Raw genomic sequence first — 22,071 nt, forward strand, 5'->3', positions numbered from 1 at the left:
TGTGGTTGAAACTTAATGGGCAGACACGCGTTTGGAAGACATTGCACATATGCCCGCAGAGATGTTGCAAAAGCTTGTCTTACTCTATTTCAGGAGGAAGAGAAGTGGTTTCTTTAAGTTGCTTTAGTATCCTGGAGATTAAATTAATGTGGTTCAATGACAGACCCCAATGTGAAAGTGAATGACAAGACTTAAATGTAGGATGCTACAAACATTACAGAAATGGTTTTGTAGGAGGAAGCTATGTCAATTAGATTTAACCCTCCTGTGGTAAGAGACAAATCTGTGTAACTCACTAGGCCAATGTACATGAGCATGGTTTCACTGCTCTGAAAGGTGCGGTGGTGATTTATACCAATACAGGGTGGAACTCACAGTGTGTTGACACAGCAGAATTTGCAGCGTAACAAAGCATGGTTGAAAAAGTCTAGGGAAATGCATGGGAAAAAAGATGTATTTTTTTTATTCGCAATTACATGGTGTATTTGTAAGTAGAGCATAACAAACCTTAGAAACAATCAATAATGTTAGTATTATTTGTAACCTCACATTTGTGTACTTTATGATGATGGCATTCCTGAGAGAAGATCTGGAGTAAGGTAAACAGCACAGTGAGATCAATCTTCAGTGCCCTTTTGTGATGTTAACTGTTGCTACCTTGGCTAGGATGTGAACTTTCTCCTATTCAGAGGAGAAGAAAAAACACAACAGAATCATAGAACAGGTTGGGTTGGAAGAGACCGTTAAAGGCCACCTAGTCCACCCCTCCCTGCAATGAGCAGGGACATCTTCAACTAGATCAGGTTGCTCAGAGCCCTGTCCAACCAGACCTTGAAAGTTTCCAGGGATGGGGCATCTACCACCTCTCTGGACCACCTGTTCCAGTGTTTCACCACCCTTATTATAAAAAACCTCTTCCTTATATCTAATCTGAATCTACCTTCTTTTAGTTTGAAAGCATTACCCCTTGTCCTATCATATCAGGCCCTACTAAAAAGTTTGTCCCCATCTATCTCATAAGCCCCCCCCTTTAGGTACTGGAATGCTGCTACAAGGTCTCCCCAGAACCTTCTCTTCCCCAGGCTGATCAACCCCAACTTTCTCAGCTTTTCCTCATAGGAGAGGTGCTCCAGCCCCCTGATCATTTTTGCATGATGTTTCCTAGCGACGTCCTTAATCTGGAGCTCAGGGAGGCAGCAGACTTCCCTAAGAGGAGGGTTGGTCTGTCTGTCATATTGGACCCTCTGTTCCCCTCAGATGGGAGTTGTCTACAACTATAACCAATCTTATCTTCCTTGTGGAGGTGGTCATGATACGGGGGGTAGGTCTTTCTGACTTGGGCAACTCCTCTGGTGTAGAGGGACCATCATCCACTGACTGGCCTTCCACATCCAGAGCCTTGTACCTGTTGTACAGAGGCACCAGGGAAGGCGAGGTGGGCAAGGAGGGGCTTCTCCTGCCACCCCAAGCATGGACTTGCCTCCATTCACTCCTTTCCTTTAAGCTACTGCCTTCAGCCTGGTGGGGGGAGGATACAGGATCCTCTTGATCTTGGTTATTTTCTGGCACCTGTTTCTGTCTCAGGGAGGGCAGAGCATAGTTCTACCAGTCTCTTTCTCAGACTCCCTGATGCTCCTTAACCTTTCTACTTCTTCTCATAGCTCTGCCACCAGGCTGAGCAGATCATCCACCTGGTCACACCTCACACAGCCGTTCTCACTACTGCCATCCCTTACCAGTGACGGGCTCTGGCACTCCCTGCAGCCTGAGACTTGGGTGGCTGCATGTTTTCATGGGAGCTATGTCTGAGTGCCATATCCATTCTGGTGAGTGCAGAGGACATAGAGGTACGGTGCAAAAAGGCAGTGTACAGCAAAAAAAAATGTGTGTATGCATGTGCATTTCAGTGCATTATAAAACACTGGAGAAAAATCAAGCCTACCTATTTATCTTCTTCCACAGGATATTACTTTACTGATCCAAATGAAAATGCCATCAAACTTCATAACAGGGAAATAATGTAAGATAATGAAGCACAATATTCATCCGAGGTCACTGTTGCATGGAATAACTAACACCTCTCTGGTGTCATCCTTCTGGATCCGTCTGGCAAATTATAACCAGAGAGATACCAAGTGTATAGCATTAGCTATTTAAGTGCACTTTGATGAAGCTAAATACAGGGAAGGTTCCCAGAGTTCCCCAACATTGCCAGACATAAACACATTCACTGCATTGTTAATCCCACTAATTTAATGTAAAGCATGAAGGTCTCCATGAGATTTATGCAGAAGAACAGCTGAAATCTATGATTAGCATTGGCAGTGGAAAGAGCAGGTTTTGTATGTTGGCTAAGGTTAATCTAGTCAAGGTACTGGGGAAATATTTATCCTTGCTGTGATATAGCTTAAAATACTACCTATATGTAGGATTGCCTTTAAGATAAAGTGCAGGAGGCTGAGCAGGTACAGGAATTAGCTGCTGACTTTTAGCTTAGACTTGTAATTTACGGGTTTAATTTTGCTGCTTCTCGCTTCCATTATTATTAATTTATGTAGCAGTGATAATAATAACAGCGATAACAGCTTCACCTCCAGGTGCTTCAAAGACAGAGCTGATTCTAAAAACTAAAGATGGTGATCAGTTCTCCATCACTGAAATGCAGCTATGTGAGAGGCAACATCACATATGTATGCAAAGACTGTCTCAGTAGGGTAAGGAAATTGTACGTGGTCTGTTGCTGGGAAGACGGGCAGCCTGCCCCGACTACAGGTTGGATCAGACACTTGGACTACATCTGTATGAGTAAATAGAGCAAGACAGGGACCATTTTCTAGTCCTGAGGTCAAGTGATGTATCTTATGTATTATCTATTTGGTAAATTCTCTTTTCTTCAAAAGAGATCGCTATACCCAAGCTGCCTGTTGGGAATGGTCTCTGGTGGATATGATACTTCAGACTTTGCCAAGGTACAGTCTGGCAGACTCTGGAAACAGACTGATGCTAATTCAAACTCTTTGAAGATCAAACTGTCTATTCCAGTACAGAAAGCCAGCATTTTGAGAGGTGCTGCTGACCAAAGCAAGAAAAGACATTGGAGGGTGTAAAAAAAAAAAAAAAAAAAAAAAAGGCACAAAGAATTCAAAAGTTCTGTAATATTTTTTTTCATATTCTTTGGTCTAAATAGAAGTGTTTCATCATCCTGAAGGGACCCAAGAAGCTTCATGTTTTTAATGTTACCATCATTAAACTGATATTTTCTGGATTGATAGAGACCTGTTTAAAACAAAATATCGCATAGATTGTCTTAATGGATATTCTTTATTTTTTTTAAAACGTTTTCTCTTGCAAAATGTTTTGACAGCATAAAATTTATGGTTTTTATTGGAAAATCTGTGAACAGTTCTACTAACTGTTAGCACAAGGATAATAAACATCCTTAATATAAATGTGGTTTGCATTGGGCGGTCATCTGTCTGAGGCTAATGATGTCGTTAACAGTATTTGTTCCTGTATTTGGAAAGTAACTAACCAGAGAGAAGAGTATGCATTCAGTGTAATGGGGTAGATTAGAGTCAAATAACATTCCCGCTTGAGCAGATTATTCAAGGAAGTGATGAAGTAGTATGGACTCTGCCACATTATTGCATCTTCTCTCCCCTGGACTACCCTGCTACGTACAGAAAATGCCAGTAGCTCAGAGGTGACTAACTAATGCTCAGGAGCCCAGGTGGACACTGCATTGCTGAAGCACAGCAGTCAGCCCCTCGATAAGTAACAAATGTAATGCATATTTCCCAGTAGGACTCTGGCTTGATAACCCTTACTGCAGCCATTTGTTTTAATTCTTACCCTATAGGGAAGTTAAACTACGTCTTTGTAGACCACTGCTGAAATCAGTGGAAAAGGCTCCCATTGAGTCTTCAAAGCAGGCAAATTTCTTGTACTTGAAGTAAAAATGTACTTCGTTTTTAGAGACTTGTTGAAAGAAAATTTAAATTCATTCTTGAGGAAAAAGTGAGAAAACACAATGCATAAGTTCACTGTCCATGTGCCAAATGTGGCTGCGTGGTACGTGAAAGCAAAGATCTAAACTGCAGCTCCTTAAGGAGCCAAGGAGTCCTCCTTGTCATCCTTTCCTTCTCCCAATGGTCTGACTGCTCTAATAGCAGAAGGATTTTTAAGGCCACGTGCTTAGAGGCAAACTCCCAGGGGCCAGATCCTGCCATGAACCCCTGCGCTGAAGAGCTGCTCTTAACAGCCTCCAAACGAGGTGGAGCTTTTAGCAGCTTCCAGTCTGGACATGGGATGATTGAGATGACAGCAAAGCCATTTCACTGTTTTTCTTCATGACAAAGATATTAACAGTTCTGGCTTGATGTGTTGGGCAGGGCTTTTCCCATTACATAAGCAAAGCAATGTTTTTCACTGTTGACATGCACAGTATGTAGGAAAAGTGAAATGTAAAAAGAACATTTAGACTTTGCAGTTGTATGTTTTTTTTTCTTGCACGGTTTTCTCATTAATTTTTTTTTTTTACATCTTTGTATAATGTCTCTTAAGTTTTAGGGCTGGGTTGAGGTGAAAGGGGACTTTCTAGAATTGCCTGAATTGACAGTTGCTTGCATTTCACAGCAGAAACTAAATGGATTTTTTAATTTGCATTGTTATAAAAAGTCACCACAAACCTGTCCAGGCCCAAGGTGTTGCTAGCAGGCACTGATGCAGTATAATTGTTATGTGAAAAAGCCCTGTAGCATCCCATTAAAATCAGAGGCTGCTGAGTTTCCATATGGTGCATTTGTGGCTGTATTGTGTCCTTGTCATGGTAGCATTCAGTCTCTTTCCACACATATAAGCAGAAAGGAAGGACACTTACTGTATTTTGGTTTCGGTCACTGGCTTCCCCAACACTTGGATTTAATACCCACACACAATAGTCCCACTGAGTTACATCCCAGGTAATGCAAATTTGAGCAGAACTAAAATCCTGTTGCCCCTGGAGAAGATAAAAGCTATCCTTGAGTCAGAGTTTATTTCAGCCTAGAAAATGTGAAAAGCTAGGCAATGCTTTCTCCTTCCTGCTTCGGATTTTCATGGTGTTTCTTATTTGGAAATTCATGGGTTTTTTAAACTGCATGTACACTCAAATATTTGAGGAGGTCCTGGGAGGCGTACACCAGGAAGTATGTTCTGTATCGCAGTGCTAACTCCTAGCTCCTGATCTTTCTCATTCTAGTAAGAAGTTTAAAAGGGAGAATGACATTGTTTTTCTCTAAGTTTTGGAGTTTTGGGATTTGTAACAGGCTTAGCTGCTTTTTATCTCGCTTTGGTTCCTTCTTTAAGCTGCTGGATAGCTTGAATTAAGTGCACTCCTGTCCTTATTTCCTTAGGCACTGGAGGCAGTATACTGCGATGTCATGGGTGAGATTTGAAGGTGGAGTGCTCTTTTTTGTGCTTGTATTTCTTTCAGTGAAGGTTGAAATGTTGTAAATTGCTAACATCTGTGTTATGTGCCCTCTGCACATTCATAATCTGATTTTTTTTTCCCCCTCAGTTCATCAGAGTGACTTTGGCAGGAATGAGAGTATTCAATACATCTTAAAATATCTCCCCTAGAAGGTAGTTAACCTCAGGTCTGTCTGCTCACTGTTCAGGGCAGATTGTGCCTATGTTGCTGCTTGCATACTCATTTTGAACCCATCCCATTACCTGCCTAACAAAGTGGGTCAGCAAAATATATTCAGCAGAGTCATTATGGGAACCACCTTCTGCAGCTCTGTAAATAAGTTGCCATTTGCTGTGCAGAGTGTGCGTGCAGAGGAGACTGAGATAAAGTCCTGTGTCTGATACTATCTTTTGAATTGATTAGGCTTTCATGAGCAGGCACTTTTCTGGCACCCAATTTCCGTTTGTCTGTCTAAAGGTGGAGACCAGTCTAAGAGTTTGGCCACAGTGTGATCTAAAGTTTAGCACATCAGATGTCACTGGTATGATCTGGCATAGATCTGAATTAATACACGAGGTAGAGAAACAAACGTGTGTCTGTCACATTTCACCACAGTTGCATGACATCTTCCTGCACATCCCAAAAAGCTTTTGGGATCCCTCTGAGTGGGAGAGTTGTATGAACAGCCCACTCATTTAAACTGTTGTTTTTCCTGAGGGAGTCATACGTACAAATTCCAGGTAGTGACAGTGGTTTTTGAGATTTAAACTTCTTTTGAAAGTTTTCTTTTTCATCAAAACTGGAATTCCATTTTGTTCCACTTCAGTATAACCCATGGACCCGGTGGGCTGAGCATTGGGAAAAGCATTGTATATGCTTGTCTCGTTCTTACTCTTCTCTACGTGCCGACAGCTGCTACCGAAGAGGCAGCACTGGGCTGGTCGGACCCTGCTCCGAACCACTGCAGCTGTTCTTACCTCACCTCTGCGTGCCGGTGGGACCTGCCTTTGCTGGCTCATAAAAAATGCCTCATAAAATATTACTGTGGTGCCATGGTCTGTGTCACGGCGGGGCACTGTGCAGCCAGGCATCGTGAAACAAGCTTGGTCCGAGAGGCAGTTGTGCCCATGGCAAGCTGTTAACCTTACAGCCGCCAGTGCTAGGGAAAGCTTTTGCCTTCAAGAAGCTGGTGGCAATATTTGGTGCTAATGGAGCTTTTTGATTTATAAGCCCCATAGAATGCCAAAAGCAGAATTTCCCAGGTAAATCATCAGTCTGTTGTGTTTACAGGGCTTGTAAGAAACCACAGATTTCAGTGTTATGCTCCCTCCCAGAGCAGCTGTGTTGCATGGGAAATGGCGTGTGGGTACTTTTGTTTTCTTCACTAGTTTGTCTTTTTGCTCCTGTGAATTAATCCCTATCAACAACAAGTTGTAATAGAGGCCGTTTCTCAGGAGGAAGCATTTCTGCCATTCTCACCAATAAGCGTACTGTTAATCAATATTTAAGCCTCCAGGGCTACAAAATCTGGTACTGTATCCTTGTTTCATCTTCTTTAATGGATGGATTATTTCTGTGTCAGCTGTGGATCTAAGTTTTCAAGTGACCATCTGTGGCAATTGGTGTTATTCAATCAATGGTCTACAGCCCACAGGTGGTCCATAAAACATCACAGGGTGATCTGTATAGCAGTGGGAGTTGGAAGTGAAAATCAAAGCAATCCTAAAGGCATACACAGTGACGCCCCACAGTTAGCAGCAAGCAGTGATGTGCCAGCTGCATGCAAAACCATCTTGTAGGCGCAGATCGATGGGTACAGCATTGCCTGTGGATTTTTTCCTCCCAAAAGTTTTGTTGGCTCTTCAGTTATTAGAGAAGCTTGAGAAACACTCCTGTAGGGGATTTATTGGGCTTTTGAAAGGTTTATTTTTACCGACAGTACTGTTTCAATGTGGGAAGGATGTTTTTCCATAGTTGTACATCAGGTTTGGAGTCAACTGATTTGGAGACTGGATGCGGGTCATTCTGGGTCTTCCCTGAGGTGTGTTGTGAAGGAAACTATCTAGCACAGATACCTGTGGGTGGGCACGGGGGTCTGCTTGCAGATGATGGGGTACAGCTGTCTCTGTTTCACCTGGTAAAACCATAAAGCTCCTTTGACTGCACAGGGAGTCCCTGAAGTGTGCTGTACGCACCATCTGCCTGCGTGCGCGCAAGCAGCAGTGACGTTCCCGTGCATTGTGCTTGGGTGTGCAGTTTGCACAAGCTTTGTGAAAAATGTCTTTACAGGTTTGCCCTGCAAGAGAGGTGTTAACACTGTCCTTACCAGCAGTTACAGGTAGTTGTGAATTGCCTCTACAGTTTTCCAGCAGCCACGAGGGCCCACTGATCACAGCGTGCTGCTGTGTGCCAGCACGGGCTGCGTTCCTACCTGCTTTCCAAGCACGAACGTGTGGGCTGTTTAGCACACAGTCGTATTCGCAAATCACCTAGTTCCCATTACTTTGTAATTGCAAGGAGATATTTCTAGAGGTGCTGTGCTTTTCAACTTGGTGTTTCTCCCAGAATGTTTTCTTTTTTTATATAAACAAAAAAATGATTACCTTTTTGTGCCTACGATGCAATGTGCAGTATTGACAGCCTTGTGTATGAGAGGATTATGAGAAAACCCCCCACATATTTCACAGTATTGCTATATTAGGGTGTACTTTTTCTTTTGTCTCTTAATTTTCACCTTTCGCTTGCATTCCAGTCACTGCATTTTGAGCTTTTCTTCACAATTGGGAGGCCTGGAACATCTTTGCTCCCCCTCTGTTCTTTTCCTTCTTTCTTCCTTTTTTCTTTTTATCTTTTGAAAGGTGTGATTTTTAAATAATCACAGGATTCCAAGAGAGGATGAGCTTTCTAAGCAAACAAACAGAAAACAACACTCCCCTTTTTCTATGTTATATATTTGCAAGTGTCTTAATAAAAAATGTGAGTGCTACCACAGCTTTTACTCTCTGCTGACAGTTTCATTACTGAGAACAACAAGATTTTTCACTTGAAATATAAGAAAAAGACCTCTGAAATACTCTCTATTGGAATTTAAATTTGGCTCCTATCTGGAAAGCAGTATGAGTAAGCCCAGGACAACCTGAAGTGCTGCTTGTGGCATTTCTCAGAACATCTGATGGGCAAGGCTGCTGAGCTGCTGTATGTGGTTAACTTTGAATTAAGATCAACAAGAATCATAGAATGGTTTGGGTTGGAAGGGACCTCAAAGATCAGCTAGTTTCAACCCCCCTGCTGCAGGCAGGGACACCCTCCACTAGACCAGTTTGCCCAAAGCCCCATCCAACCTGGTCTTGAACACTTCCAGGGATGGGGCCTCCACAACTTCTCTGGGCAACCTGTTCCAGTGCCTCACCACTCTAACAGTAAAGAATTTCTTCCTAATATCTAATCTAAATCAACCCTCCTTCAGCTTAAACCCATTACCCCTTGTCCTGACACTACAGTCCCTGATAAACAGCCCCTCACCATCTTTCCTGTAGGCCCCCTTCAGATACTGGAAGGCTGTTATAAGGTTTCCCTGGAGCCTTCTTTTCTCCAGGCTAAACAATGCCAACTCTCTCAGCCTGTCCTCACAGGAGAGGTGCTCCATCCCTCTGATCAGCTTCGTGGCCTCCTCCGGACTTGCTCCAGCAGCTCTATGTGTCTCTTGTACTGGGATCCCCAGAGCTGGATGCAGTCCTCCAGGTGGGGTCTCACGAGAGCAGAGGGGGAGAATCACCTCCCTTGACCTGCCGGTGATGCTGCTTGTGGTGTAGCCCAGGACACGGTTGGCTTTCTGGGCTGCAAGAGTGCATTGCCGGCTCATGTTGAGCTTCTCATGAACCAAGTCCTTCTCCTTGGGGCTGCTCTCAATCCGTGCTCTGCACAGCCTGTAGTTGTGCTTGAGATTGCGCTGACGCATGTGCAGGACCTTGCACTTGGCCTTGTTGAACTTCATGTGGTTCGCACAGGCCCACCTCTCAAGCCTGACAAGGTCCCTCTGGATGGCATCCCTTCCCTCCAGCATGTCAGCTGCACCACAGAGCTTGGTATGATCTGCAAAGTTGCTGAGGGTGCACTCGGTCACACTGTCCGTTGTTGCTGACAAAGATACTAAACAGTGCCCGTCCCAGTACCGACCCCTGAGGAACGCCACTCGTCACTGGTCTCCACTTGGACGCTGAGCTGTTGACTGCAACTCTTTGAGTGTGACCATCCAGCCAATTCCTTATCTACTGAGTGGTCCATGCCCATCCAAAAATTTTCATTATATAACATAGCTGAATTTGTGAGAGGTTAGTTAACTATCTCATAATACTTGTACAAAACAAGATCTTGTGCATAAAAAATTCAGAATAAGAAATGCAGGATAAGCAAAGCTTTGGGGACAGTTGGAATAGCTGAATTATATACCCTTTTCAGCCTGATAAGCTTCCAATAAAAATAATTTTACAGATCACATGTTTTGATGGGTGGTTCTTCACTGAGGTAAGTGGGGTTGTGAGAGATCATTTCAGTAAAACTGTTCGTCTTCAGATGCAAGGAATACCAGCGATGAAATGCACTTCCAAACCATGTTTTAGGAATTGAGATATATGCTGTATTTTGCCTTTATGAATGGGTGGAAAATGAGGCTTACTGCATATGGGAGAATTTTCCCAGGTTAGAGGTTTTTAAAGTGAAATGAAAAAAAGCATGGTATGGTTTCAAAGTATTGTTCCTTACAAATGTTCAAGAAAATTTTTTGGGGGGATATAGTTCTAATGCTGCATTCAGTAAAACAAGAACAACACACTGAATTTGAAGTTTACACTATTTTTAACAGCATTTCAGAAAAAGTTGGAATGCTTGCATTTGAGTAAAAATTTAAACAGCTGCCCCTTAGTCCTTTTATTTCAAAGTGGAGATGAAACCCCTAATCTCGTTAACTCATCCTTTGGCCGTCAGGAATGAATTGCAGGTCTGCTTTACAGGGGTTATTCTGATTTGTGCTTGCAGTTGTATTGCATAGGTGAATGGTGCCAGCTTTTGAACTGCAGAAGAATTTAAAACTGGTACAACTTTTTGTGATGAAATTTTATACTTACAAAGTGAATGACCTCTTACAAATACAGCCTTCCTGTGAGATAATTTTTGTTGTGAGTTCTGTCTTCAATTTTCACCTTTTACAAAACTGTTAGCCTCAAATTTAAATCCTAGCTGAGTTACTCAAAAGTTCTGAAGACAGCAGGAAGTCTGTGATATACCCAGCCCAATATTATGGAATAAGGGCATAAAGGTGAATTAAAAAAGCTTCAGGCAGGATCAGAGCTTGGATACTTGTCTTAAGGTTCGTCTTTGAAATCCTGCAGCCATTCTTCATCCATGAGAGAATTTCCTCTTGTTGAGTGATAATTCTGAGTAGGGCCATTAATTTTGGCTTGCAGTTCCAGGCAATTAACCAAATAGACAAGAAAAAAAGTTAAATTATTATTGTTTGCAAGCTTTAACTCTCTTGGGTGCAAACACAGGCGAAATGCTGACTCTCCTGTGTACTGACTCAGGCTTTCATCTCTTCCTGTGTCTTGCTTGAGTTTTCTGTGGCGTTATCTAGATGTACACTTTCCTGTTCATCTTCCCAGGCTCTGTCCAACCTCAGTGCCTTGTGACCACCTTTTTCTACTACCCTGAATGCACCAAAGGCTAAACTGGGTCCCGTCCTTCCCTGCGCTGAAGGGACTGTGGATATTTTAGGGGCCAATGGAGTATTGCGGTGCACAGTAATATTCTGGGTTTTTAGAAATTATGCAGCATTGTCTGTAACATCCCCATCGACAGCCTGCTTTTGTAACTCTTTGTATATGTCCTGCCACTCTGCTGAGGCACTCTGTGTGCTCCTGTCTCCCTCCTTTCCCTCTGTAAGAGACAGAGCGCTTAGAAGAAAAATCGACGATCAATTTAAATAATTTTGAGTAATTTATGAGACTGAGAATGAGGAAGAAGGGTATCAGTTCACAGGCTTAATTGAGAGTACTGCATTCACCTTTGGTGATAAATATCTCACCAAGGCTCTCTGTCTTTCCTTCCTTCCTTCCAGGTTTTCACAGGGAACAGCAATGCTGACAGTGTGGTTCACCACAAATTTCTGCACTCCATGAAAGCCCGCTTCTTACGCTTCGTCCCTCTGAAGTGGAATGTCGGTGGAAGGATAGGACTGAGAGTTGAGGTCTTCGGCTGCTCCTATAGTAAGTGGCTACATCTTAACCCACATTTTCTCAAAGAGCTTTTTGTTGATGCTGTCAGTGCTGTGGGATAGCCCAGCTTGAGTTTTGTGAGTTAAAATGTAATGCGAACTACATAGCCATCATTGTTTTTTCAGTAGTTGTCCTTGCCTTTCTGCTTGGGGATGTGCTGGCCCATCTAGCTCAGCTGGTGAAGCTTTCTTGGAGCTGAGCCCACCACAGAGTGATTCACTGGTTCTTCCGAGTGCAAGGCCACTGGATGTTGCCAAACCTCCCACCTCGCTGGAGGGCACAGTGCTACTTGGGATCTTTTGTGGGGCTTTATTTAGGAAAGATACCACTTTTTTCTTAAATAGTTAAGTTTTGTTTTTAAGGCGACTTAACTAGTTGTTGAGGAAACTGCTGTGGACTGTTCAGCTAGTTTTTCTGTTTGAGGGTGGTGATGGCTTTATAGCTGCAGAGAACTCATCTGCTGCTTTAACTGTTTTTACTTTGGCACTCTTCTTCATAACATGTGGTAATGATCCTCTAAGACGTCGTCTGCAGCACTTTGTCTCACAGGCTTTGGAGAAGCCTATAAACTTTAGTTGCCTTGGGACATTTCAGCCACATAGTTATCGTGGTGTACTGCTGCAGATATATGACCTATCAGCACAGAAGAGGGCTAATGTAACGAAAAAGGACTAGCGTTGCTTCCATGCACAAAACAAAAACAAGTCCACAAATGAGGAGACGGAAGTCCAGTATTTGTTTCTCAGATGGCTGTGGGTTTACGTCTGAAATGGTCAAGTGTTGACTTGAGACACTGGTGGAGACAGGTGAGATTTTGCTAGGGAGAGTTCAGGGGATTAACAGCATTTTACCAGTAAATTCAATGTGGTTTAGCACAAGTCACCATCATGTGACGCTACTGTAATTGTACATCTCCCATGTTAGATTAGATCCTAATCTGTTCCTGCTGGGTGCAGAAAAGGGGTTGTAAGATAAAAAGTGGAAACCCCTTTATTTGGGAGATGCCTTAAATTCATCTGAGCAAAATCAAAGAGCAAAGTGTCTTTTGATCCACATGATCCTATTGAACAGAGACACAGCTCCAGGGCTTTTAGTGGCCTCATCAATACACTCTGGTTTTAGAACTGATTCACATGGTTTCATAGGAAAATCCTTGTTATGGTCTCTGTGTAGATCTATGTTTAGATCTAAAAGATCCATTCAGTCTTTTTTAAATGCTGCTTCTCCACTGCTCAGGCACTGTGGTCTACCATTGATTTAAGTACAGACCTGCAACAACCTGGTCTGGATAGGTAGTCAGTAGGGCAAGAGACCTTTTCCAGCCCTACCAGTGGGCATGGAAACTGAAACCTATGAATCAAAACCAACTCCCCTTCATGACATCATTCCAAAGCAGCTATCTCATCTGTTTTCAAAGAGCTTTCTTCTATTAACAATGACCAAACCTCTGCCGTGAAGAGTATAGTTCAAACAGACGTACAACAAATAGAACTCAAACTGAAGGTTGAAACTTCTGTAGCTGAATGTGTTTTGGTGCTACTCCATGCGAAATACTACATGGGCACTACTTTCATGTCAGATTGTGTTTCTGTCTTCTATGATATGAAGAAGACTTCAGAGTCACTTGCAGGGTGAGTTTCCTTGCACTGATATTATCTAAGTCTTCATCTTTGTCCTGTACCCTGCAGTTACAGGAAATAAAAATAGTTGTGCAGAATTAAGGTATGAGATTGAAGCAAGCCAGAAAAGAAATAAAGGGTTTTATAGAAGTTATACACAGTGTTGAAATATTCATTCCATTTATATAAATGTGCCATTCAAATTTCTGTCTGGTAAATTGCATATGCCAAGCAATACCTGTCTACAAGTTTTTCTTATATAGTTTCACAGTCTTGGCTACTCCTAACCCAGGCGTTCCAGCACTGTACAAAAGATGTTTGATCATTTATAAAATGTCATCTTTACTATTATACTGACAGGATATCTGCAGCAGATTCTGAGCTGCTGCACACCTACATAACTGCATTTTGTAATGTTTGACAGCATACAGACTCATCCACCATGTTCAATTCTAGCACAAAAAATATATTAATAATTTGAAAAGAGTTTAAAAAAAAAGACAAAAAATATTACTAGAGACAAGCTTTTGGACAAGCCAGGAAGGAAATGGAGCTAGAAGAATGTCTCAAATGTGCACCATCTCTAAGAGATAACCCTTCATGCAAGTGCCTGTGTGTATGTGAAAGAAGGGATGTGAGGCTGGGAGTAGGAACAGCATTATAGGCACTAAAGGCTTCAGCTGATATAAATTCATCTATAAGAGCCTAATTCCCAGTTACGTCCAATCCTCTTTAAGCTGTTGGAATGACTTAAAGGCTTCTATGGGTAAACAAACCCAGAGTATTTGATCTTAAGTCCACTGAAGTTGAAGATAGGATTTCCACTGGCATTTTAGCTTTCGATCCAGACTTGAAGTATAAGATAGAAAGAGAAAATGTGCATGGGGAACACATAAGAACCAAATCCTGCATGAATGTACCCGTGTGACTGTGGGGTCATTTCTACTTCTTAGCCTATCTGTAGGAGCAGGCTGAAATTCAGATGATGCTGGACCCCTGGCCATCCATTCCACCTTTCAGGCAAACATTGCCCCAGAAGCACAGCATCTGATCTGAAAACATAATTGCTTTATATCGATATCCGGAGCAGAAAACTGCGGAAGTAAAATTTTCATTTACAGGCAAACTGGAGATCCTTTTTGTGTGAGTGGCAGCATTCATTGGTTGGCTGAAACAAAAGTCTGGGGTCACTGACAGCTTAGGCCAGCTGAATTTCATGTGTTGCTGCACATCTGTTAAAACTCTGGGACTACTGCCAAACATGCAGCTGAGCACCTCGCTGTGATACACCAGGGTGTACAAAATAGCCTGTGGTTCCTTGGATGGTCTCTGCTCACATCAGCTCCTTTTTAACCTTGCATATTTGAGCAGAAGATGACATCTGTAGGACAGGTTTCTGGCTTCACTGCTGCTTAAGCATTTTTGTGATGGCAAAGTTAGGTGAATGTGACACTCTTGTGCCAGCACAAGGCTCCGATCTCTCTCTCATTTTTGGAGTATGACTGTCCTGTGCAGCATACTCTCCTGAAGGAGGTCCCAGGAACAGAGTCTTGTGCTAACTTTTGGCAAATACAGCTTTCAATGATGGCTGTTTAGTAGGGGGCATGTGGAAGGTGTCAGGTCTTGTAGGTCACCAACCACTCTGCCAGGACACAGTAATGAAAAATAAAATGAAAGAATCATATTAGATTAACTGCTACGTGCAGTGGATGCCAAAGTGGCTACCTTAACATGTGATTGCACCGTGCTGCTGAATGGCACTCGCTGTTGTTTATTGCTCCTGCTAGAAGTAATTTACTACTATGAATTTCTCTTGTTTGACAGAGAATTTTTTGGGATAGCCTCTTTTTTTTTTCTTCCCCTTTTTCTTTTTACCCTCTAATTGGCTGCCAATTGACATTGTTTCTTTGGAACGTAAAAGCATGTTTTGAACAGTAAAGCTGTTTCAGACACGTGAGTGTGCTTGACCCTGTCCCATACAGATTGAAGTTCCTGTGCAACAAAGCACTCCAAGGCTGTCAAATCAGCTGGAATTCACAGATGACGCGTGCTAATTGTTGTTTACTTTTACACAGAAAGTATGTATTTAAATGAAAATTAATTACATTTATTTAAAATTCTTGTGAAGATTCTAGCTCACATCCTCAAAATAGATACTGAAATAAAGAGGAGGTGATCTTGATCTGAAAGCATACGTTGATGTTTCCTGTTCAGAAAAGGATTTATGATGCGTTAAATGGAAATTTCCATGCAGAGGTATGTGTAAGCTCTCACTGTCCCTTTGCAGCAGCGGCTCCAGAAGCAGTGTGATTGTAACAGATGACCAGAGCTGCAACAGAGGATGCGTTCAGACAAATGGCAAACCAATTGCTTTTGATGCTGGGGGCGGTGAGGGGGGGAATGGGTATATCTTTATACTGGGGAAAAGTCTTGTTAGCTTAGCACAGGAAAAAAATCTGCTGACACAGTTGCTTTTATAGGATAAGATTTATAGCTGCATTGAAGATGCTGATCATATTCTATAACTGGTTAACAACCCAAAATGCATCAGCAGAATCAGGTGCATGTGCAGTTAACAGGCTGGGAAACCACAGGAGAAACAAGGATAGGGTGTGAGACGGGGTGTCGTGTGCTTTTGAGAGCTGAGTTCTTCATTTGCAGTTCAGGACTCTGATTTCTCATCTTTTGCTGTCATTGCTTCAGGGAATATGATCTGATATTGTGTTTTTTGATTAAATTATATTTTTACTGGATTTTTTTCTCTCTCTTTTTTTCTTTTCTTTTTCCCACCTTCCTCCATCCTCTCCTTTATCTTCCTATGACAGAGAAAAGAACGCATTGCAGAAAACCACTTAATGTCTGATGGTCATTGACCAGTAGTCTTTGTAACCAACTGGGTAAGATAAATACCCAAATGATTTCTTACCAAGAAGCTGATATAGATTTGTGATAGGGATAAAGCTGCGTAGCAGAACCTCTGAAGTGCTCATCCACATTCATCCCTTGGATTTTATGTCTGAGTAGGGTATGGAGAGGGAAGTCAGATTGCTTTAGACTCACTCAAGCCAGTAAGGTATGACCGGCCAGGAGAGACATCTGTTCAGACCAGGAACAGTCCTTCTCCCCCCTGCAGGGAGTTAAAGCTTCTGTTCATTGATGCAAGCGCAAGACCAAAAGTTCCTGTCTCAAATTGCAACTGTTCCTAGAGGGTATTTTTGTATTTTGGATTAACTTTGCCGAGAAAGTGTTTACTTTTTCCAAAATCACTAGGAGGATCGTCTTTGTAAGTATGAATGTATATCCTCTCTGCTGCCAGGAGCAAATTGCTGCACAAGTAAACTCCGTTCTCTCACATTGCTCCCAGCCTGGCTCCTCTCAGCATAGCTAGTCCCACAGGTTGAACCCTATGGTCACATGCTCCTTTAAAAAAAAAAAAAAAAAAAGAAAGAAAAATGCTGACTTAATCTGATAATCCACTTTCAACTAACTGTCTGGCTTTGCACCCACCCCCAACTGACTTTAAAGTTTGTATCTGTGTGGGGAAAGAAAATCCAAATGGAATGATATAACCAGCACCCCTGGGGCCAGAACCTCTACTGAATTTCAGCAATGATGAATGATTTCTATTTTATGGGAACTTCTTCATCTGTGAGCAGGAGTATGTATATACTCCTGCCCCCTATACTTAGCACCAGCGAGGCCGCACCTCAAGTACAGTGTTCAGTTTTGGGCCCCGCGCTACAAAAAAGAGACTGAGGTGCTGGAGCATGTCCTGGTGTCACTTTTGATGAGTTATGTAGCCTTGTTGATGAGGATAGTGGAGAAAAGTACCCAAACTGAGTAAAGTCTGTCTTCAGGCAGTGTAAGTAAACCTGCAGACAGTGTGCAGAATGAAACCTCATGTTGTGTTTTAGTTTGTTGTTCCTACAAGTTTCCTGAGACTTAGAACATTTCTGATCCTTATTCCCTGAGCAAGTGGATTATGGGCATACGCAGGCTAAATAAACACTAAGCAAACAAGCGGGTTTTCTGGAGTGACTGTATTAGAATTGTGCTGTATCTTTCAATTTTTAACAGGAATGCAACGATTTGTTGTCATGCAAACTGCCACTAATGACTTTTGGCTGCCAGTGTTAGCATTTATTTGACATATTCCCATTTCGTTCAAGGCTGTTTATTGGCCAGCGTACTCACAACCAATAATTAGTGAGGCAGAACTTTTCAGAACCAGGTCTTGCTTTGTGTTATACTCTGTAAATGTCAGTGGTAGAGCTCTTCAAGAAAATGTATCTTATGCTGTGGCTTAGTGGAGAGTCAAGAACAAGGACTGAAGTGTGAATTCAGACTGGTTGAAGGCTTGGATATTAAGAAGAAAAAAGGGCCGCTATTAAGGCAACATTGAATCAGGACTCTCTTATGATACCTTTGTTTTTGAGAGCTAGGAGAAAAATCAACTTATCTGCAAAATGCACTGGAAATCAAAGACTGTAACTTCTTTATAAACTATTTCCTAAATCCTGCCAGTGTTAAAATGAAACCATTTTTATGATACACTTGCAATTTACTTCAAAAAAATTGAAATATTTAAGGTAGCTAGGGGAAATTCATAAGAACTAAACTATGAATTTAATTCCCTTTATAGAAACTGGCAGTCAAGGTGTCAATAGAGAGGAATCAGCAATTCTGAAGGAGTCGTTTCTGAACACCTAATTCAGAAGTAAAAACCCAGTAAAAGCAGATGGCGTGAATACTTTTGTTTTCATGATACTTCCTAAACTAGCAACTGTTCTGTGTATGATGCTAAATAGCATGCTATAATTCTGACATTACAGATAAGGAGTTGGTCTTAGTTTATTCTGGAGTTAATTTTTCCAAGGGTAGAATTTCTTTGTAGTTTTATTCTCATAAGAAATAATCGGTTGCCTTCTGCTTTGGAATAGAATCTGGTTTGGAGTGACAGAATTTTGTATCAAATTTAAATTTTTGAGCTCCCTGCAAGTTTGTGAGTATTCCATCAAACTTCTGTACAAACTGGCATACTGACATGCAGAAGTTATCAATGCTGGTTTCCTTGGTAACAAATCATTAACAGGTCTTTTATTTTCTGAGCTTACAACAGTTTTAATCTTTGTCCAGTTTAAAAAAGAAGAAAAGGGGGGGGGGGAAACCCAACCCCTATTTCTTCTGTTTTTAAAGAGGAGCATATGAAACTATCAGTAAGGCTCAAAAGGATAGAACAACTCTCTTAGGAGGCTTAAATCACCAAATTTAGTCACAATGCAGGTGCTGACCTGGAAGTCTTGATTGTTTTGCATATGGACCTTTCAGTTATTTTTCAAAAGAAATGGAAAACTGATAGCTTTGGATTATCATTAAAACATGTGGTTGGCAAACAAAGATTGTCTATGCTCTTTTTTTCTTGGTTACTATATTCTTTGTCTTTATGCGTGTATTCCCGTAGTTAATGTAACTTAGTAAACCCTTGTTCAGATTCTTGATTGTCTGGTGTTCTTAATTTTTAACATTTTTCTGAACAACAGGAAATACAAATTGACAGATTTATTATTTACAAGTAGATGTTTTATCCATAATTTGTGCCAAATTGCAGTTGGATAGAAATTGGAATTGAATTTACATATGTTTACATGTTTGAATACAATGTATTAGTTAAAAGTAATTAAAGCTACCTGAAATGTTGTGGTTATATATATATTTAAAACCCAAGTTTATTAAAAATACATTTTGCTTGAAATACTACTTTATAAAGCAAAGAGAGTACTGCAAGCTGCTCCTGCCAAAGGAAATATTAATTGCAATTGAAGAATTGAAAGCTTCTTTCCCATCAGAGTGATTGGGTTTTAGAGGCTGGCTGAAGAGGAAAATATGTTTCTAATCGGATTTTCAAAGGTGTATAATCAGTTTAGGTGCCCAGTTCCCATGAAATCACTTCAAAAGCTTTTTGAATTGATATTTGACTATTCCTGCCAGCCTAGTCAATTTGCATGCAGAAACATGGTTGATAAATGCCCATCACAAACAAGCAGCCAACCCTCAGAGGCTAAGTTGATGCTTATTTGAATGCAAAGGTGGATGCAGGCATGGCTAACACGCAGAAACAGCTCAACGTAAGCTTGTGAAGCTACAAAAAGTGGAGTGAGAACTGAAGTGTTCAAAGTAACGAATAACATCCTGGGTGTGTTTACGAGACAAATAGCAAATGTGGCAAGGGGTGCTCTGGAGGTCTGAATACGATGGAAGGCACTTGTTCTGTTCTAAAAGGTTGAGTGACAAAGCAGTGTTGCATGAGAGAGAGAAGAACCAAGTGCAGAGGAGTTCTGCTTTTATTGTAGTGTTCCCTTTCCCCAGACAGAGGGAGACTGGAAATGGGTGAAATGTGGTTGCCTACATGCCACATACGTCCTGTGGATGTACCCCTCTGAGAATACCTGGCTCCAAGTGATATTTGAAAAGATCCTGAAAAAACATGGTCCCTCTCCTGATGCTGCCCCTCGCCTTCATTTTGCCATCTTCTTTCCCCCAGAGTCAGATATTGCAGACTTCGATGGCAGAAGTTCACTGCTGTACAGGTTCAATCAGAAGCTTATGAGCACATTCAAAGATGTGGTTTCCTTGAAGTTCAAGAGCATGCAGGGGGATGGAGTCTTATTCCATGGAGAAGGACAGCGTGGAGACTACATTACCTTGGAAATGCAGAAAGGGAAGCTCTCCTTGCACATCAACCTGGGTAAGGGTAATTAGTATTATTGGTTCACATCTTACTGTAACAAGGATAGTCTTGGCTTGCTTTTATAAATCTGTTTATCTAGAAGCTCCAGCTGAGATCAACAAAACATGCTGTGTGTCTCAGTTCACAGCTTAAATACTGGTAAGAGAAGGTGGGAGGGGAAGCAAAAGAGAATAGACTTGACTGATGTCATGCGGGACATGATAGCTGAGCCAAGAAGAGACCCTGTCTCTTCTAACTGGTGCCAACCAAGGCTGAGCAGCTCAGTGACTACTTTTGACGTTTTGACCTTTGCTTGATGATGCTTTCAAGCAGTGATTTAAAAAAAAGTGTTCTGTTTTTTCCCCATCCTCCTTTTTTATTTTTATTGTTATTATTTTTAAGAATAGCATTCCCAAGAAGTTTGGCTTGGAGTGCAAAAGGTTTATTTTTGGTTTCTGTCTTATTTTTTCCATTCTGTGATCAGAACTGTGCTGAGAATACAGAATTTAAATGAAAATATTCTGGTCAAAACATTGTGCACACTGGCATGCTTTGCTTCTGGAAATGGTTTCAGGTGAAAACTGTGAATATCTGGAAGGCTATTACTGTGTGAGCATGTAGGGTCAGATGGGCAGATGGAAGGCTAGCTTAATTTCTTTCTGTAGAAGGATGCTTGCTTTTTTCTGGTGAATAGACTAAGGCACTTTGCTAATGACAGGAGCTACTGTAGTAGGCATGATCATGTCCCCGCTCTCAGCCTTATTGCAAAATCTTCATTAGCTTCATCTAAGCTAATGAAGATTTATTATCTGTACCCATGGTACTGGCCTCAGTAGTCCCTGCTGACTCACGTTCCTCCTACTGAGGGGTTTGAGTTGGGCAGGAGTTTCCGTGCCTGCATTGCTGTACTTTGGTCAGCACAGGAGCTGCACTTAACCCTGTTTGGGTATTGAACTTGGTCTGAAAGTCGCAGTGGCCCATCCAGATAGAAAGCTGAAACAAAACCCCTCCCTCTGTTAACCATGAAGGTGTGGGCAGAGAGGGGAGGGAACTAAGGTCCAAGTTTTTCACTGCCACTCTCAATCTTAATAACTTTGAATAAAGTAATCTGAGCTATTTGCAGTTCAGGTACATGGTGTTTAGACTGCCAAGGCTGTTTTTAATAAAAATGGGAGATGTAGCATCTAGTAATGTGTAGTATCAGCAGGGGCAGATCTCAGACTAGCAATTCCAGGACACTTTAAGAAGTTTGTCTAGAGCAGATAAAGCAGGCAACGGTTCACTATCTCAGTCCCCTGTTTATGACTTGGGGAATTAAAAGAAGTCATAAACTAGTGGGAGCAAAGTGGAGGTACTAAAATAGAGTTCATAGATAATTCGTTCTGTGTTTTTCCTCTTGTGCTTAATTGTGTTTGTTTTAAATGTCAGTAACATTTTTCCACAGCTCTTGGCTTTCATTTTTTACATAAGATCATTAATTGTTTCGTCTCCAGCTAGTATTTACTTTCTTTTTTTTTTATATATTAAGTTCATCAAAGTGTAGAAATGATAATGCAGCATTTTTCTGATTTGGTATTTGGATTGTTCATTGGACCAAGTAGTTACGTCCCAGTCCTCTGAATGTGGGATTCTTTGACTCCATTGATTTTTCCTTCTCTTACAAATGTAATAGGATAAGAAAATAGCATAGTTAAATTTGTTACTTCTTCCAGAGGAGATACTGTTTTGAATACATAGTCTGAGATAAGAGGGTTTTTTACTTTCAGCGGTAGCCCCAAACATACAGATTTTAGCCATTTCAAGTCGTCTGTGTGCATATGTCATGGGCAAGGGTTTTGGTGTCTGCTCTTGAATCTGTTTGCATTGTGCCTGACAGTTCTGGAGCACGTGTTTTCTCCATTCTGTTGGAATATAAAAAAGGACATGCACTCCCTTTAAACAAGAGGCTCTGAAGTGTTCAGACATGTAGCCAGCTGGAAAACAGAAGAGTGCTTGAAATCACCAGGG

At 41.6% G+C, this 22,071-nt stretch overlaps 1 protein-coding gene across 7 annotated transcripts in view; it reads left to right on the top strand.

Moving 5' to 3' along the window:
* The window catches only part of CNTNAP5 (contactin associated protein family member 5), a 299,942-nt gene that overhangs the window by 119,170 nt on the left and 158,701 nt on the right, over nt 1–22,071 (top strand). For all 7 annotated transcript variants that reach the window (XR_008577724.1, XR_008577725.1, XR_008577726.1 and 4 more), the window contains 2 exons: nt 11,562–11,709; nt 19,879–20,082. Coding sequence is in view for 4 of the 7 variants with exons in the window: in XM_054830600.1 (XP_054686575.1) it covers nt 11,562–11,709; nt 19,879–20,082 (352 nt within the window). In the remaining 3 variants the exon portion in view is untranslated. The remainder of the gene's footprint in view (nt 1–11,561; nt 11,710–19,878; nt 20,083–22,071) is intronic.

Source organism: Grus americana, chromosome 6 (assembly GCF_028858705.1).
Source record: "Grus americana isolate bGruAme1 chromosome 6, bGruAme1.mat, whole genome shotgun sequence".
NCBI lineage: Eukaryota > Metazoa > Chordata > Aves > Gruiformes > Gruidae > Grus > Grus americana.